The sequence below is a fragment of the Phycodurus eques genome, chromosome 16 (genome assembly GCF_024500275.1).
Source record: "Phycodurus eques isolate BA_2022a chromosome 16, UOR_Pequ_1.1, whole genome shotgun sequence".
NCBI lineage: Eukaryota > Metazoa > Chordata > Actinopteri > Syngnathiformes > Syngnathidae > Phycodurus > Phycodurus eques.
This window is the reverse complement of record NC_084540.1, coordinates 12084366-12098880: the sequence shown is the minus strand read 5'-3', so window position 1 is coordinate 12098880 and position 14515 is coordinate 12084366. Positions and strand designations below refer to the sequence as shown.

The 14515-nt window shown below is 39.4% G+C and overlaps 1 protein-coding gene across 4 annotated transcripts in view; it reads right to left on the bottom strand.

The window, feature by feature from the left end:
- Window positions 1-9960: 9960 nt before the first annotated feature.
- The window catches only part of cacna1ha (calcium channel, voltage-dependent, T type, alpha 1H subunit a), a 110674-nt gene continuing 106119 nt past the window's right edge, over window positions 9961-14515 (bottom strand). For all 4 annotated transcript variants that reach the window (XM_061699786.1, XM_061699787.1, XM_061699788.1 and 1 more), the window contains one exon: window positions 9961-12927. In XM_061699786.1, the coding sequence (XP_061555770.1) occupies window positions 11569-12927 (1359 nt within the window). In that variant the 3' untranslated portion in view covers window positions 9961-11568. The remainder of the gene's footprint in view (window positions 12928-14515) is intronic.

Below are 14515 nucleotides of genomic sequence, written 5' to 3'. Positions count from 1 at the left end.
GTTGCATTGTGGAGTTAACTAGCTAGCTATGCCTACACCCCAAAAATACATCTTCCCTTTGGATAGTCTGCTGGCATGTGCATTTTGGAATGCCTTGTTGATCACGCATCTTGCGCAGAGAAAGATGGATTAGCAAGGAGGGGGGAAATTTGTGTGGAAAATACAACTTGACAGCCAGCGTGTAGACCAGGGATTCGGGTTGGTGTGGCTGCTTTACAGCGCCTTGTTGTTGGGTGTAAGTCCACGCACATCACAAAGAAAGAGACTGAAGATTGAGGAGGGGAAAACAATAAATTAAAAAAAATCCAACATGACAGCCAGCGAGTGGACTAGTCAGTGGTGAGAGAGAGCGAGGGGAAAAAAAAAAAAAAAAGTCTAACTTGACAGCCAGCATGTGGACAGGGGCTTCTCGCTGGCGTGGATGCATTAGAGCGCCTCATTGTCACAGCAGGAAAAAGCCCCGTAACAATGGTGGGATATGTTCCAGCCAACAGAGGCTTTAAGTGGATATATTTTCGCAGCTCAAACGTAGTTATGTGAAGGCATAAGAAAGATGCTAGCTGAAGTAGCATCCATTTTTACAAGTCACATTACTGGTATTTGATTGACAATTGACAGTTTATTGGGGCATGGCTTCAGCACATTCACAGCATTTGAGAGTGGAGACAATGGCCTGATTTTTCATGATTTAGAAGTCTCATTTCCTATGCTTGCCAATTTTGTTAAACATTCAAATTTGGCAGGGATGTCAACAACACTATTTTCTGTGGTGTATCAATTTTTGGCATCTATTGTCACTTTACAGAAAATTTAAGTTTTGTCTTATTCATGGTGTCTATATTTTGTACAAAATGCAATATACTCCAATTTGTTAAGACTTTTCGGTTAACTTTTTCATTAAAATGTCCCGATTTTCAATATTGCGTGAAACACTTCCCACCAAAACCAGAATTGCATTGTAGGTGACCATAATGTACCCCACTGGACAGCCACCAATTGTGACATTGTATCCATACAGTACTATCTACCAACTAAACACATTGATATCAACTAAACACATTGATATGATTGATTTGCTTTCTTCTTACATGTGCACCAATCAGCCACACCTTTATGACGAATTGTGCAATCTAAGGAGTTGCAATACTTTGTTTGAACGTAATGTAAAAAAAAGAAAAGAAAAATAAAATACATTTTTAAAAACAATTACATACTAAATTCACAAGAGGACATATTGTAAAGCTGTTGTGTCCATATTGCTAAAGATTCCCTCACTGACTTGATCATTCTGGTGCAGTATTGGAATATCCACTGCGGGACAACTAGTGTGTGTGCGTGTGTGTGTATATTCACATTTGAAAATGCTTGGGGGTGTCTGTCTGTGATGTCCACATATGTGTGTGTATGTGCGCGCACACTTAACATATGGTGGCAGTAGGAGTGCGGGTGTTCCCAGGTCACCAAACAGCTGTCTGGGAGACGGAATGGCCGCAAGGGCTGTGCAATGCGTGCACGCACAGTCCCGCGCAGCGTTCCATGCACTTCTCTCCAATGGAGTAATGGGATTAATCAATTCCTATTTAATCTCTCTCTTTCATACGCAAAGGATAACCAACAAAACAGTGACCCCTGTGTTGAAACACTAAATGCACCCATCTCTATTCTATTCCATTCTCTATTCTAAAGACTAGAGGGAGACTCATACTTTACTGATGAAGAAAGAGTGGGAAATACATTCATGAGAAAGGATTTGAAGATAGCAAGGGAGGCTGCAAAGGTGGCTCGAGACGCAGTGAGATACACTGGGAGACAAGACAGTGAACCGGGGAACCAGTAGCCATACTGGGTGGGGGAGGCACTTCCACAGTCAGCACTAAAATAATCTTTCTCCATTGAAATGAATGCAATGAATGAATGCATCTGTTTCAGCTCCTCCCAAAAGGAAAAAAACGGAATTCTTTTTTTAATAAGAATAATAGCACTACAATATTGTACTCTATTTAAAAAAAACACATACAATAATAACATTATGAAATAGTATGTAAAGAATTAAACATTTGTGGAATTATGGTTTCAAGCGTCAATGACCAATGGTCTGCATGTTTGGCCACCAGGGTTTAGTATAATACAGACATTTATAATTAAAAAAAAAAAAAAAAGGGAAGACTTTTACAAAAAATTGACTCAGTAAGCTACAGTAATAATGGTCATTTTTTCAGAGAGGATGAAGAAAATATAACTGTGAGTACTGTTATACTGTCTGTCTACTTGTGTTGCTAACCTGTTTGTGTTCAAATATCCATTGCTTAAACGTCTATAACGACCACAACACAGATGCTAGTCTCGTGAGCCCATCAGCAACGTTATTTACTTTTATATTGGTAAGTTGTCTACACTAGCAAACGTCTCCAAACAGTTGTTTGCAAACATCACTAAACACAGAGTGTGCTTTTGTTTGGATTGGAGGTCAACAGTACAAACATTGTCAAACAAATGTTTGGTTGCATTTTCCATTGTTTTCGGTAGATTGTAGGAAATATACTTGCATTTTCCTTCCAAATTCACAGAAACAATGGTGAAATTCAAGAGAGACATTATCAGGACAGCTGTAGCAATATGCAAAATTGCTGTTGAAGGTCACCGCTGCCGGCGTAAAACAACAACAAGCTTCATGTGTGGTGCAGATCTTAGATTCCGCAAAGAAAAACATATGGGGCATGTGTGTACTTAAATAATTACAGTCCTCAGATTAAAAAAAAAAGATATAACAACTTTTCGAGGACTGACAGGGCAGCTTTTGAAGAACTTCAGAAGGTGGAGCCACTTATGGGAAAATGAGGGCGAGGGGGATATGTTGATGGGTTAAGGAACAATCCTTAACCCATAAATCTTTCTCACCCCCATCTCAGGCGTTTTGATTGTCACTGAGCCACTTTATGGGTGTTGGATGATATTTTTTAAGATGCATCAATCTGCTCCCCTTTTCTAAGGTAACAAACAGTTCAAGCGTCTCACAAAATTATTTTTTTTCAGCAACATCTATAAAAAGGGATGCTCTTTTTAAAAATTTCCTGGGACAATCAAAACTGACTCGTTTTTCAGGGAAAAATTCATTAAATGCCCCCCCATTTGTTTTTTGTTTTTTTAATGGATGTTCATCCAAAAATATACCCTCCTTTCCCTAAAAATGGAACACGCACGAGACCCATGACCATTCTGAGTGAGGAGCCAGGGGAGAGAAACCACTTCACTGTGTCTAGTGGCCTATATTTCAATGACGAACATATACATTTAACGTTGTGCCCTTCAGTACACAGTCACTGACCTTGCTAGCCACTCACCTGTAGGCTCTATTATCACAGTCTAGTGCGAGGCACCCAATGCAGTACATTTCCTTCCATCCATTTTCTGAGCCGCTTCTCCTCACTAGGGTCGCGGGCGTGCTGGAGCCTATCCCAGCTGTCATCGGGCAGGAGGCGGGGTACACCCTGAACTGGTTGCCAGGCAATCGCAGGGCACATACAAACAAACAACCATTTGCACTCACAGTCACACCTACAGGCAATTTTAGAGTCTCCAATTAATACATGTTTTTGGGATGTGGGAGGAAATCGGAGTGCCCGGAGAAAACCCACGCAGGCACGGGGAGAACATGCAAACTCCACACAGGCGGGGCTGTCAATGCTGCCATCTTCTTGTTCCTGTCCTTGTAATCTTTCATTGTTATATTGTAAAGACAAGGATGCTTCTCATATTCTTCAATTGAGGTTTCTTCAAATGCCCAACTTCTTCCCTTGCTCTTGGAGGCTAACTGCCATTTTGTCCAGCCAGTGAATCACATGATCACCACCTCTTCTCTGATTGGTTGGGTTTGCCAAACTCCAGCAAACATCTTTTGAAAAACAAACACGTCCAAACATTTGAAACAGGTTTTCTGGTGTTTGGCAACGCGTCCAAAGAACAAAGTCAGGTTTATACAGACAGTTTAAACAAATATGAAAAAAATAAAAAAATAAAATAAAAAATAAAAAATAAAAAAAAAAAAAAAATATATATATATATATATATATATATATATATATATATATATATATATATATATATATATATATATATATTGTTTGTTTCAAACTCTCCTTTAAGTAACCTACATTTTAGTCTGTACTTATTTACTTGTACTTACAGTAAATGCCGAATCAGTGTGCCTACTTTTTCAGAGTGAGCACTTTTACCACCTCTGATTTTATGCCCCTCTTATCTAACTGACCAAACCTAGAAATTAGAAGCACTTCTCTATGGAGTGCTACTGCAAAAAAACAGCCATAACAAAAAACAAATTATACAACAGTGTAAATGTGAATGGTTGTCTTATGCCCTGTGACTGACTGCTGACCAGTCCAGGTTGTAGTCTGCCTTTCCCTATCCCATGCCAATTCCATCAAAATCCTATGGAATAGGCTCCAGCTTCCTTTGCCCCTGGACAGATAAAGTAGTATTGAAAATGGATTGATGGATACATTTAGAACTTCAAAATCAATACCTGGGCAGCACGCTGGAAGGGTAGTTAATAATTCTGACACATATCATGAGGTTAGTGGTTCGACTCTTCCTGTGTGGAGTTTTCATGTTCCCCCCTTGCTTGGATGGGTTCTCTCCCAAAACTCCACCATCCTTCCACTTTTTAAAAACACGGCGGTTAAGCATGATGACATTAAATTGCCCAGAAGTGGAGAATGTGTTTGTGAATCCTTGCGTGTCTGGTGAAGAGTAAAGGTTGTACCCTGAACCTAACCATTCTGGATAGGCTCCAGCTCACTCGACCTTAATGACAACAAATGGTCTCGAAAGGTGATTCTCAACTGGTGGGACGGGACCCAAAAGTGGCTCGCAGAACCACATAATGCCAAGCGACAGGAAATGTTACTCATTTGTGCTCTATTCACAAGTTTACTCTGTAAATAAATCCAGTGAAGCTCACCCTCTGGCTAGCAAGAATAATGGCTAGCAATATACTTTTGGCAGTATGTCAAACTCATTTGAAATAGTGTTTAGAAGTATAATATACTGTACATGTTTTCATAGGCTATGCCAAAACAAAACAAAAAATATTTATTGTTTTTAACTTCTATAAAAGTGGGTCACGACTTTGCAAACATTTGGAAAATGTGAGTCCCAGGGTGACAACTGAGAACCACTGGTCGAGAAAATGGATGGATGGATAAAATAAATAGAGGTACATCTCAATAAATTCAATTTTAAAATGTAATTCAAATATTTATTCTAATTAATTGAGATGACAAATAAATTGTGCAACAGAAGACGGCAGAGGATTGTAGATGTGATTTATTAGCTGGAAAATGCAAAAGTGAGATAGCCTGAAGCCTCACAAAGTTCCACTACAAATTTGACAACAATAAATCACATTCATAGTCATATGCAGGCTTCTGCTGCACTATTTATTTAGGTATGTCATGTCAATAAGATGAGATGCACCTGTATCTTTCTGACATTGCTAATTAAATCGCATCGGCTAATTATCATTGGAAAGGCAGAATTTTTTAGATGGATGGATCTCATAAAATTGTCCACACGTACCTAATGTTGTGGCTTGCGGTGAGTGAATGAGATGATGGTCTTCAGAGCCTCGTACAGATAGCAAAATGCTGTGGTGAAGTGCGAGCTCCAAGTAGGTGAAAGGCTTGTGTGAAGAGGAGATAAGTGTGGAGACACATACAGTATGGCGATGAGTATGAGTCGATCTTTTAAAGTCACACTTCAAAGACAGTTTAAGCCCAAAAGAGAGATTCTTCTTTAATGGACACTGCTGAAGTCAGCCTCATCAGTTCAGCCCTGAATAATGTCAGATATGCTGGAGCACAGCTGCATTTCAAATCAGCACTCTGCCTCTTAGCATAACCCAATGTTGTCCATCAAATGCAGACCGTGTTATATTTTTCCATAATTTTAATAAATGAAATCTGCCACAGTCAAGCCATAAATTAATATTTCCTGTTTTAAAAAAAGAAGAAAAAAGCCACTTGTTGAAGGAGGAGGTGGTGCAGACATTTAAAATACTAAAGATTATATATATAGTGTCAAACACGTCAATCAGACCACCTCCCATTGTAAGTTTAATGCCACAGCTGCCCTAAATGAACCCCACTGGTAATGAACAAAATGTTTTTTTAGGTTCTATTTATGTTTTACGTTGATACGTATACATAACCGAAAATATTTTAATGAAATTATTTTTAAAGCTAAACTCTATTCATCCATTTTGTATAATGTTTGTCCTCTTTATGGTCACAGATGAGCTGTAGCCTATCCTAGCTGACTATGGGTGACAGCCTGATACACCCTGGACTGGTTGCCAACCAATCGCATGGCACGACGACAAACACTCACATTCACATTCACACTGATGTTATTTATTGATTGATTGATTTTTAAGATTTAGAAGCTTTAATTAACCAGCTTGTTTTTGGAATGTGGGACACAGACGGAGTACCCGGAGAAAACCCACACAAACACAAAGAAAGGCGGAGAGATCCGAAATGAAATGGCCCCAGATTGGACGAACGTTCAACACCAGTTATTTAAAGGCTAAGACACAATACATTGCGCCCAATTTTATTACAATTTAATAGAAAGTGCATGTACCATGGTATCATATTCAAGACTTGAACCCAAAGAATCAACTGTGTGCAGTACATTCTAGTCGTGTGTTTTCATCAGGTTCCTTTTTTCGTTGATTAAACATTGCCATCTAGCGTGCAAGACAAGAATTTACCTGCAGTGGAATAATGACCTAATTTCACAAATACTGTGACACTAACAATACTGCCACTATTCTATTACTGCTGCATAATAATAATAATAGTAATTATTATTATTATTGTAACTGGCTTATGAAATCAATTTTGTTTGTAATTAAGATTATTGTTGTACATCTTTCCATCTGTGGTTAGTTTATTGTTCCTGTAATTACTGCTTTTTGTCCTGTCTTTCCTGCCACATTTGAACTTTTCATTGTCATTATTTCTTCGAAGCTAGAACGGCATTATATTAAGTAGTATTTTTAATATTTATTCACATTAAATTGTATGTGTGTATGTATCTAAGTACTGTATGTATTGCAAACTCAGTGGCTGTCCATCAAAATACTGAATGATGCTGCCTGGAAATTAAATTGTCTATTAATCCAACAGCATTTTCTAATTGGCTCATTGTGTGTTGTCATTGTGTATATATAATCTTGTTCAATGTGACTTAAAAGCTTTTGTAAAAAATAAATAAATAAATAAATAAATAATTGGTTGGCGCTGCACTGTGATTCTGTGATATTTAACAGGGACATTTCTTATTTAACAGGGACTTTTCACATCATTATTACTTGTTGCACGTTCTACAATTACTGATGATGTGGCTAAGCTGAATCCTCTATAAATAAACTAAGACAAAAAGATAAAGCAGACAAAATGTTTCATTTGAATGAAAAATCCTGTATTTTTTCTTAAATTGACAGGGATACATCCTCCAGGACAATGCGGCCGTCACACAATAATCATCCGAGATACATCACGGAGAGTGCCTCTGCTTTCCCTTCCTCTCTCTTTCTTTCAGAGATGGGAAAATCTTTATTGCATACTTTCTCAAGACACCAACTCCGCTCATTATAAGGCCTGGGGGTTTAGTGGTGCCTGGGCCAACTACTCAAAGGGTTCAACTGGGAGATGCGAAACAACAAGACTTCTGGTTTGTCCCAGAAGTGTCTGAAACATTGTTGTATTGAGGATCTTCAGCATCACTTTGAGGCTGAGTTATTGTCAAGCCAGAACAATGTATCGTAAGATTAAAAGGCTTTTACAGAGCATAAGGGTCTACACTATTCCTACATCAAATATATACCGTATCAAGTAATCAGTTTGCAAAGTTCTAATATGTTGAGAGCATTAGGAGGAACATGAAAAAAGGTTCACCTCAACGATTAAAGAACATTAGTTCTTAACAACAGGACCAAAAGGTTTCCATATCTGTCTATAAAACTGCATTATGATGAGGAGGTTTCCTCATACAGCAAATAACCACCCAGTATTGCATTGGACAATAAAGAAATGGGTCTTCTTTTAATTAGTATTATATCAGATACCAATTAATCAGAGCCCAGTGCTTAGGTAGTCAGTCTACAAATGGAAACAGTTCAAAATGTAAATATTAAAATCTCTTAAACATCCAGATAATTCTTTCCCCAAAATGTATTTTTTTCTGAATTAGAACATGCAATAGTCCTAACCTGCTTCCTCAAAAATAGGAGTTAAATAGTGAGATCAAAAGATCTGTAAATTGTAAAAAATTAAATTAAATTAAATAAGAATGACGCAGTCACGTTACTGAACTAACAAGTTGCTTATGGCAAACTGTAGATGAGACTGGACTGCATTAGGTCCAAAAGAGGGAAAAGGAAAAAAAAAGACGCAGAGGCTTTACTCAAAAGACTTAAGACCTCCCATGAGCCACAATCTGTGCAAGAAGACATGAAAACAAAACAAGGTTCGACAGAAAGTGTTTGAGCAACAAGTCAGAATCCATCATTTAGCAACATCTTTTTGATATCATATTCCAATGGTCTATGAAAAAATTTTTCTTACACATGCACAAAAAAACTAAACAAATGAAGGTTACTCAAAGAACAATTAAACCAAGGTCATATACTTAACGTTGACCTGCAAGACTTACAAATATGATGTGTTATTTCTTTTCATCGTTGTTTGACACCACATAATCTTAACGTTTAGAACAAGACAGGATAACAGCAGCGAAATAGTGGAACATATATGTAGATTTAATAATAATCTATCACACTTATAACCTTCCGAAAGATGAACCCAATTGAATTTTTAATTTTAAGGCATTATTAGAAAATGTTCTCAACTTCAAAATTAATAAAATAAATTGTCCAAATGACCAAGTCTAGACATATGATGGTGGTATTGATATTCATTGGAAATCCAATTATCATTACTACTATTTATAAATGTAACAATGGATTGTTTGCAAAATCCTGTGTTCATTGTTTTTTTTTTTTTTTTTTTTTTTTTTTTAAACAAAGTAACTTCATAAATATTCTTCTTGCTTATGTGACTATGGACAAAATGAAATATTATACAGTATATACATATTGTGCTTTGCCATGTACTGTATGGCTTCGAGTTATATTTGTCATACTTTCTCCTCCGCACTCTTTGGCTGCCAGTTGAATTTTCCGCCATTACATCCAATATGTTGGCGCAATGTGTTCTCACAAGAATTTTGTAGAACATTGAACAAAATGTTAATAAAGTTCAAATTGGGACATTTTATAGCAACATTGCGTCTGCGTGAGTCCTGCTCTAACATAGTCCACAAATATGATGCACTGAAAACGTATTTTGCCATAAAAACACAAAATATTTCAAAGCCAATTCGGGTTGAATCAATAAATAAAGCATTTTCAAGTAAAGAAAAAACATGCAATTACCACCAATTCAAGTTCTATTAATTTTCATTCTCATCAAATAATTATTATTAATGTGTTATGCTGATCTGAAGCCTTGATGAAAATTCAACTGGAGGATGAATTTCTCAGTCTCTTTCTCTGCTTACAATAAAACAATTAAGTTAAGCCTGAGCGTTCAGAGAATTATACAGTACGTTACGCTGCTGCCAGCCAGTCTCGGCAAAAAAAAATCGGTTTATGTGATAAAGTATATAGTTCTGACGGTATGTGTGAACATAAGAATGTGGTTGATCAATGTAGTTGTGATCATTATATTTTCCATATACTGTATGTGTGTGTGTGTGTGTGTGTGTGTGTATATATATATATATATATATATATATATATATATATATATATATATATATATATATATATATATATATATATATATATATATATATATATATATATATACACACACACAATATTATTGCACTCTGGCTACACATAACTAGTAAGTAAGTAAGTAACTAGTAAGTTTGGTTGTCTTCAGATTTACAGAAACACTTAATGAGGTCACAGCTGATCCAGTCGGAAGGCTCAGTGATGCAACAGACAAGTTCATACTTGAAATTTATTCGCCAGCTTACGTTTAAGTTGTTGCCCATGCCTTTATCTTGACTAATTAGGACTCCAAAGGGTGAACTGTGTAGGACAAATTTTTATTTCAGTCATTATTATTATTTTTATTATATTTACTCGATTTAATCCCCACAATGAAATAATGTATATTTAGCTTGTTTATGCAAATAGGGGAGTGAAAATTCTCACCAAAATTTAGGGCTAAATAAATTTGTGGAAACCTGAACTTTATGGAAAAATTACTTTTCCTTACATTGGGTGCAGCAAGGGCGTATGCTCTAAATCTGAGCACTTCCTTACTAGATTACATCTTCTTCTGGAACTGATCGTTTCCTTAAAGGTTCTATTGTTTCAATATAGAAAATGAAGACTCCCACAGGTTTAGTCAAACCTCTTTTGTTCCTAATGTACAATTTAGATCATTGGACCCAAAATGTGTTTGATGGAGAGTTTCACATCAGTTCAACTTGCATCACTGAGGCCACTCCTGTAGGCTGTAATCAAGACTCAAGAGTTTGAGACAAAACTACAGAAACACATCACACACATATGATTCTCTTATTTTTAAAAATACAAAAATAAAATAAAATCTTCTACATCATCCCTTTGAGGAGAATTAGCCGATACTTAATTTCTCTCCCTCTCTGGCTTTGGAAAGGAAACATACATTCACAAGAGGAAAACCAAAGAAAAATAAGCAACTCGAAATTCAAATTTGTGTGCAAAAACACTTTAGATCTCTATAAAAATATGTGCATATGGATAGAGCTATGTTAACCTCACCAAATAAAGTATTTTCTTTATTTACACTGCACAGATACATAGATAAACACATTACAGCTCTGTCCTGCTTCCCCTCACTGTCAAGAAAGAAGTGTAAGAAAACATGGCAACACAACAAAGAAAATGTACAAACACTCATCATACACATCCACACACACACACACACGCACAAACACACACACTCACTCACACAGACGGATAGACTCACACCTGCTCGAATCAATGTGATCAAGGAGCAGAGGAGGGGCAAGCAGAACTTCTGTAGAAAACCTGAAGTTGCATATCCCACAATCCCGCCCCACGCTTGCATTTCATAAACCACTTCCTATACTGTAAAGGTCAGAGGTTGTCAGCCAGACGCTGCTTCCTGATTGGCTCGCGTGGGTGTAGACAGTGTGTCCAAAAAAAAAGAAAAACACTTTGGCTACAGAGTTTGGTGGCTTTAGTCCTTAACTGTTCAGTGCCGCCCAAGTGGAGCTGGATAGATCCATTGTCTATGATTCTGGGATGGACGGTGGTAGTGTCTGTCTCTCTGGGGGAAGCAATCTTCAAAATTCATAAACACAAAAGAATCCATCTCCCAGAAAACGTTATACTCCTGAGGTCAGCACATTCTCCAGCCCGGCAGATTTTGGACCGGTGAATTCACTTCCTCCTCTTGATATTCATTGGGCAGTCCTCCGGTTCTTTGCGCTGAATCCACTTCCCAGTTTGTTGTCAAAAGGTGAAGCGCACGGCGCGGGATCTGCATCCGACAGGTATCTGGATTGTGGTTGGTCGAAAGTGAACTGGGGCAAGGGGATACAGTCCCTTGTGAGAGCGGCGTGCCGTGCGGCAGGCGAGATGGGGCGCGTCTGTGAGAAAGGCCTCGGGACGAGAGGCGCTTGAGGCTGGATGAAGATGTTCGGGCTGATCGGGATGGGCGGGTGCGTAGGGGTTGACAGCAGCGGTGGTGTGTACGCGCGTGTAGGTGTCGAGGTCGGCGAGGGCATCAGGGTGTGTGTTGGCGAGTGTGTTTGTAGTGGCACGTGGACAGGCGTGAGCGCTCGGTGGATTGATGAATGCGCCTCCATGTCCACAAAGATGTCTTGCTTGTTCGACTGCGTGTGTGCAGTCAAGTCATAAGACGGCGTTCTTCGTCTTAGCATCATACTGCAGTCCGCCAGTTTTGGGGGTGAGGGCGGGTGCTCCCTCTCGGAAGGGGGGTGAATGGATATGCACGGAGGGCTTGTCTTCTTCTTCCGGTGCCCACCTCCAACTGACTGCACCCTCATTGGGAAATTGCACTTCTCTTTGTGGAACCCCAACTTAAAGTGTTGATCATCACTGATGGCGCCATCTTGTGGGAGGCACACCTCAATGGAGTGGCGCCGATGGTCATCAAAGTAACCGGCAGACAATAATGACGGCTGACGGAACGCCTGGGTGTCGACGCTAAAGCCTTTTCTAAAGTCTCGGTCCTTCAAATCTGCTCCAAGCAGCCTCCTGGAGGAGGGCCGCGGCAATGAAGAGAGAGGAGGCGGAGAGGTCGAGTCAGTGTATGGAGAGAGGGAGTGGCTGCGTCCCGCCTTCGCTCTGTTCTCCTGTCCGCTTCCCAGTTCAGCAATCTGCCTGTGGCGGGCTAAGCTGGTGATGTGACACACCTCTTCGTCAGTCGGGTCGAAGAGGGAAGCGGCGGAAGGCGGTCTCGGCCGGTGGAGGCTTGCAGTGCGCAATGGGAAGCGTGGAGAGCGAGGTGGAGGGAGGAGAAGCGAGGGTAAGGAAGGTGGAGGAGGGAGGGAGGTTGGGGAGGACCGTAAAGGAGGGAGAGGAGATGAAGACAGGGAAGTTAGTGGAAATGGAAAAGGAGCGCAGGGTGGGAGGCAGAGAACTGAGGGAGAGGAGGGAGGGGGAGGAGGTAGGTGAGATGGTGAAGGATTAAGGGGAGAACGTGATGAAGGAGACGGCAGAGGAAGATGGACAGGGTTTGGCCTCTCTTGTTGCTCACAACTTTGGACTTCCACAGAATCAACTTTAACTGCCACCTGCAAAATCAAATCCAGGTTTTAATTTAGCCACTTCCTCCTTTTGCCACTGAAAAACTCACCTATGCTGTTTTTGTGCTCAGGCCAAAACAATAAAACCATTAAAAAGCATCTTAGTGTGAAAGAACTATGTTGAATTGAGTTGAGGAGTTTCATTCACAGAAAATCTTGTGGCATCTATAGGCAATTAAAATGCTTTTTGGGTGGGCATCCTTTGTGGTTTGACAACCACTCATTCTGTTGTGGCGCCTTTAACAAAGAACATTAACATGGGAAAGACAGCTGCAGGGGGTCTTTATTTTACGGCAGAATTCTGTTTCTATGGCGGCGACTCAACCCGAAAAGTCAGAACACACCGTAGTCAATCATTAACCGAGGATAATGCAGTAGTCAACGTTAAAATTACTGTACATATTTGTACGCAAATAGCTTCTAGGCATAACTAGAAAACAATTAAAAGAAAAACAGCAAAGTACGATGGTACCTGAGTGTGACTTTTTGTGGCCTGTGACTTCGTGATTCTTATAACCCCAATTCCAATGAAGTTGGGACGTTGTTTAAAACAGAAATAAAACCAAAATACAATGATTTGCAAATCATGTTCGACCTATATTTAATTGAATACACCACAAAGACAAGATATTTAATGTTCAAACTGATAAACCTGATTGTTTTTAGCAAATAATCATTAACTTAGAATTTTATGGCTGCAACACGTTCCAAAAAAGCTGGGACAGGGTCATGTTTACCACTGTGTTAGATCACCTTTTCTTTCAACAACAACACACGTTTGGGAACTGACGACACGATTTGTTGAAGCTTTGTAGGTGGAATTATTTCCCATTCTTGCTTGATGTACAGCTTCAGCTGTTCAACAGTCCGGGGTCTCCGTTGTCGTATTTTACGCTTCATAATGCGCCACACATTTTCAATGGCAGACAGGTCTGGACTGCAGGCTGGCCAGTCTAGTACCCGCACTCTTTTACGAAAAAGCCATGCTGTTGTAACACGTGCAGAATGTGGTTTGGCATTGTCTTGCTGAAATAAGCAGGAGCGTCCATGAAGAAGACATTGCTTGGATGGCAGCATATGTTTTTCCAAAACCTGTATGTACCTTTCAGCATTAATGGTGCCTTCATAGATGTGTAAGTCATCCATGCCATTGGCACTAACACAGCCCCATAGCATCACAGATGCTGGCTTTTTTACTTTGCGTCCATAAAAGTCCGCATGGTTCTTTTCCTCTTTGGCTCGGAGGACACGACGTCCACAATTTCCAAAAACAATTTGAATCGGACCCACAATAAATGGCTTTTGCTTGGCATAATAGAGTTTCAAGTTGCACTTACGGATGTAGCGGCGAACTGTATTTACTGACAGTGGTTTTCTGAAGTGTTCCTGACCCCATGTGGTGATATCCTTTACACATTGATGTCAGTTTTTGATGCAGTGCCCCCTGAGGGATCGAAGGTCACGGGCATTCAATGTTGGTTTTCGGCCTTGCCGCTTACAAGCAGTGATTTCTCCAAATTCTCTGAAGCTTTTGATGATATTATGGACCGTAGATGATGAAATCCCCAAATTCCTT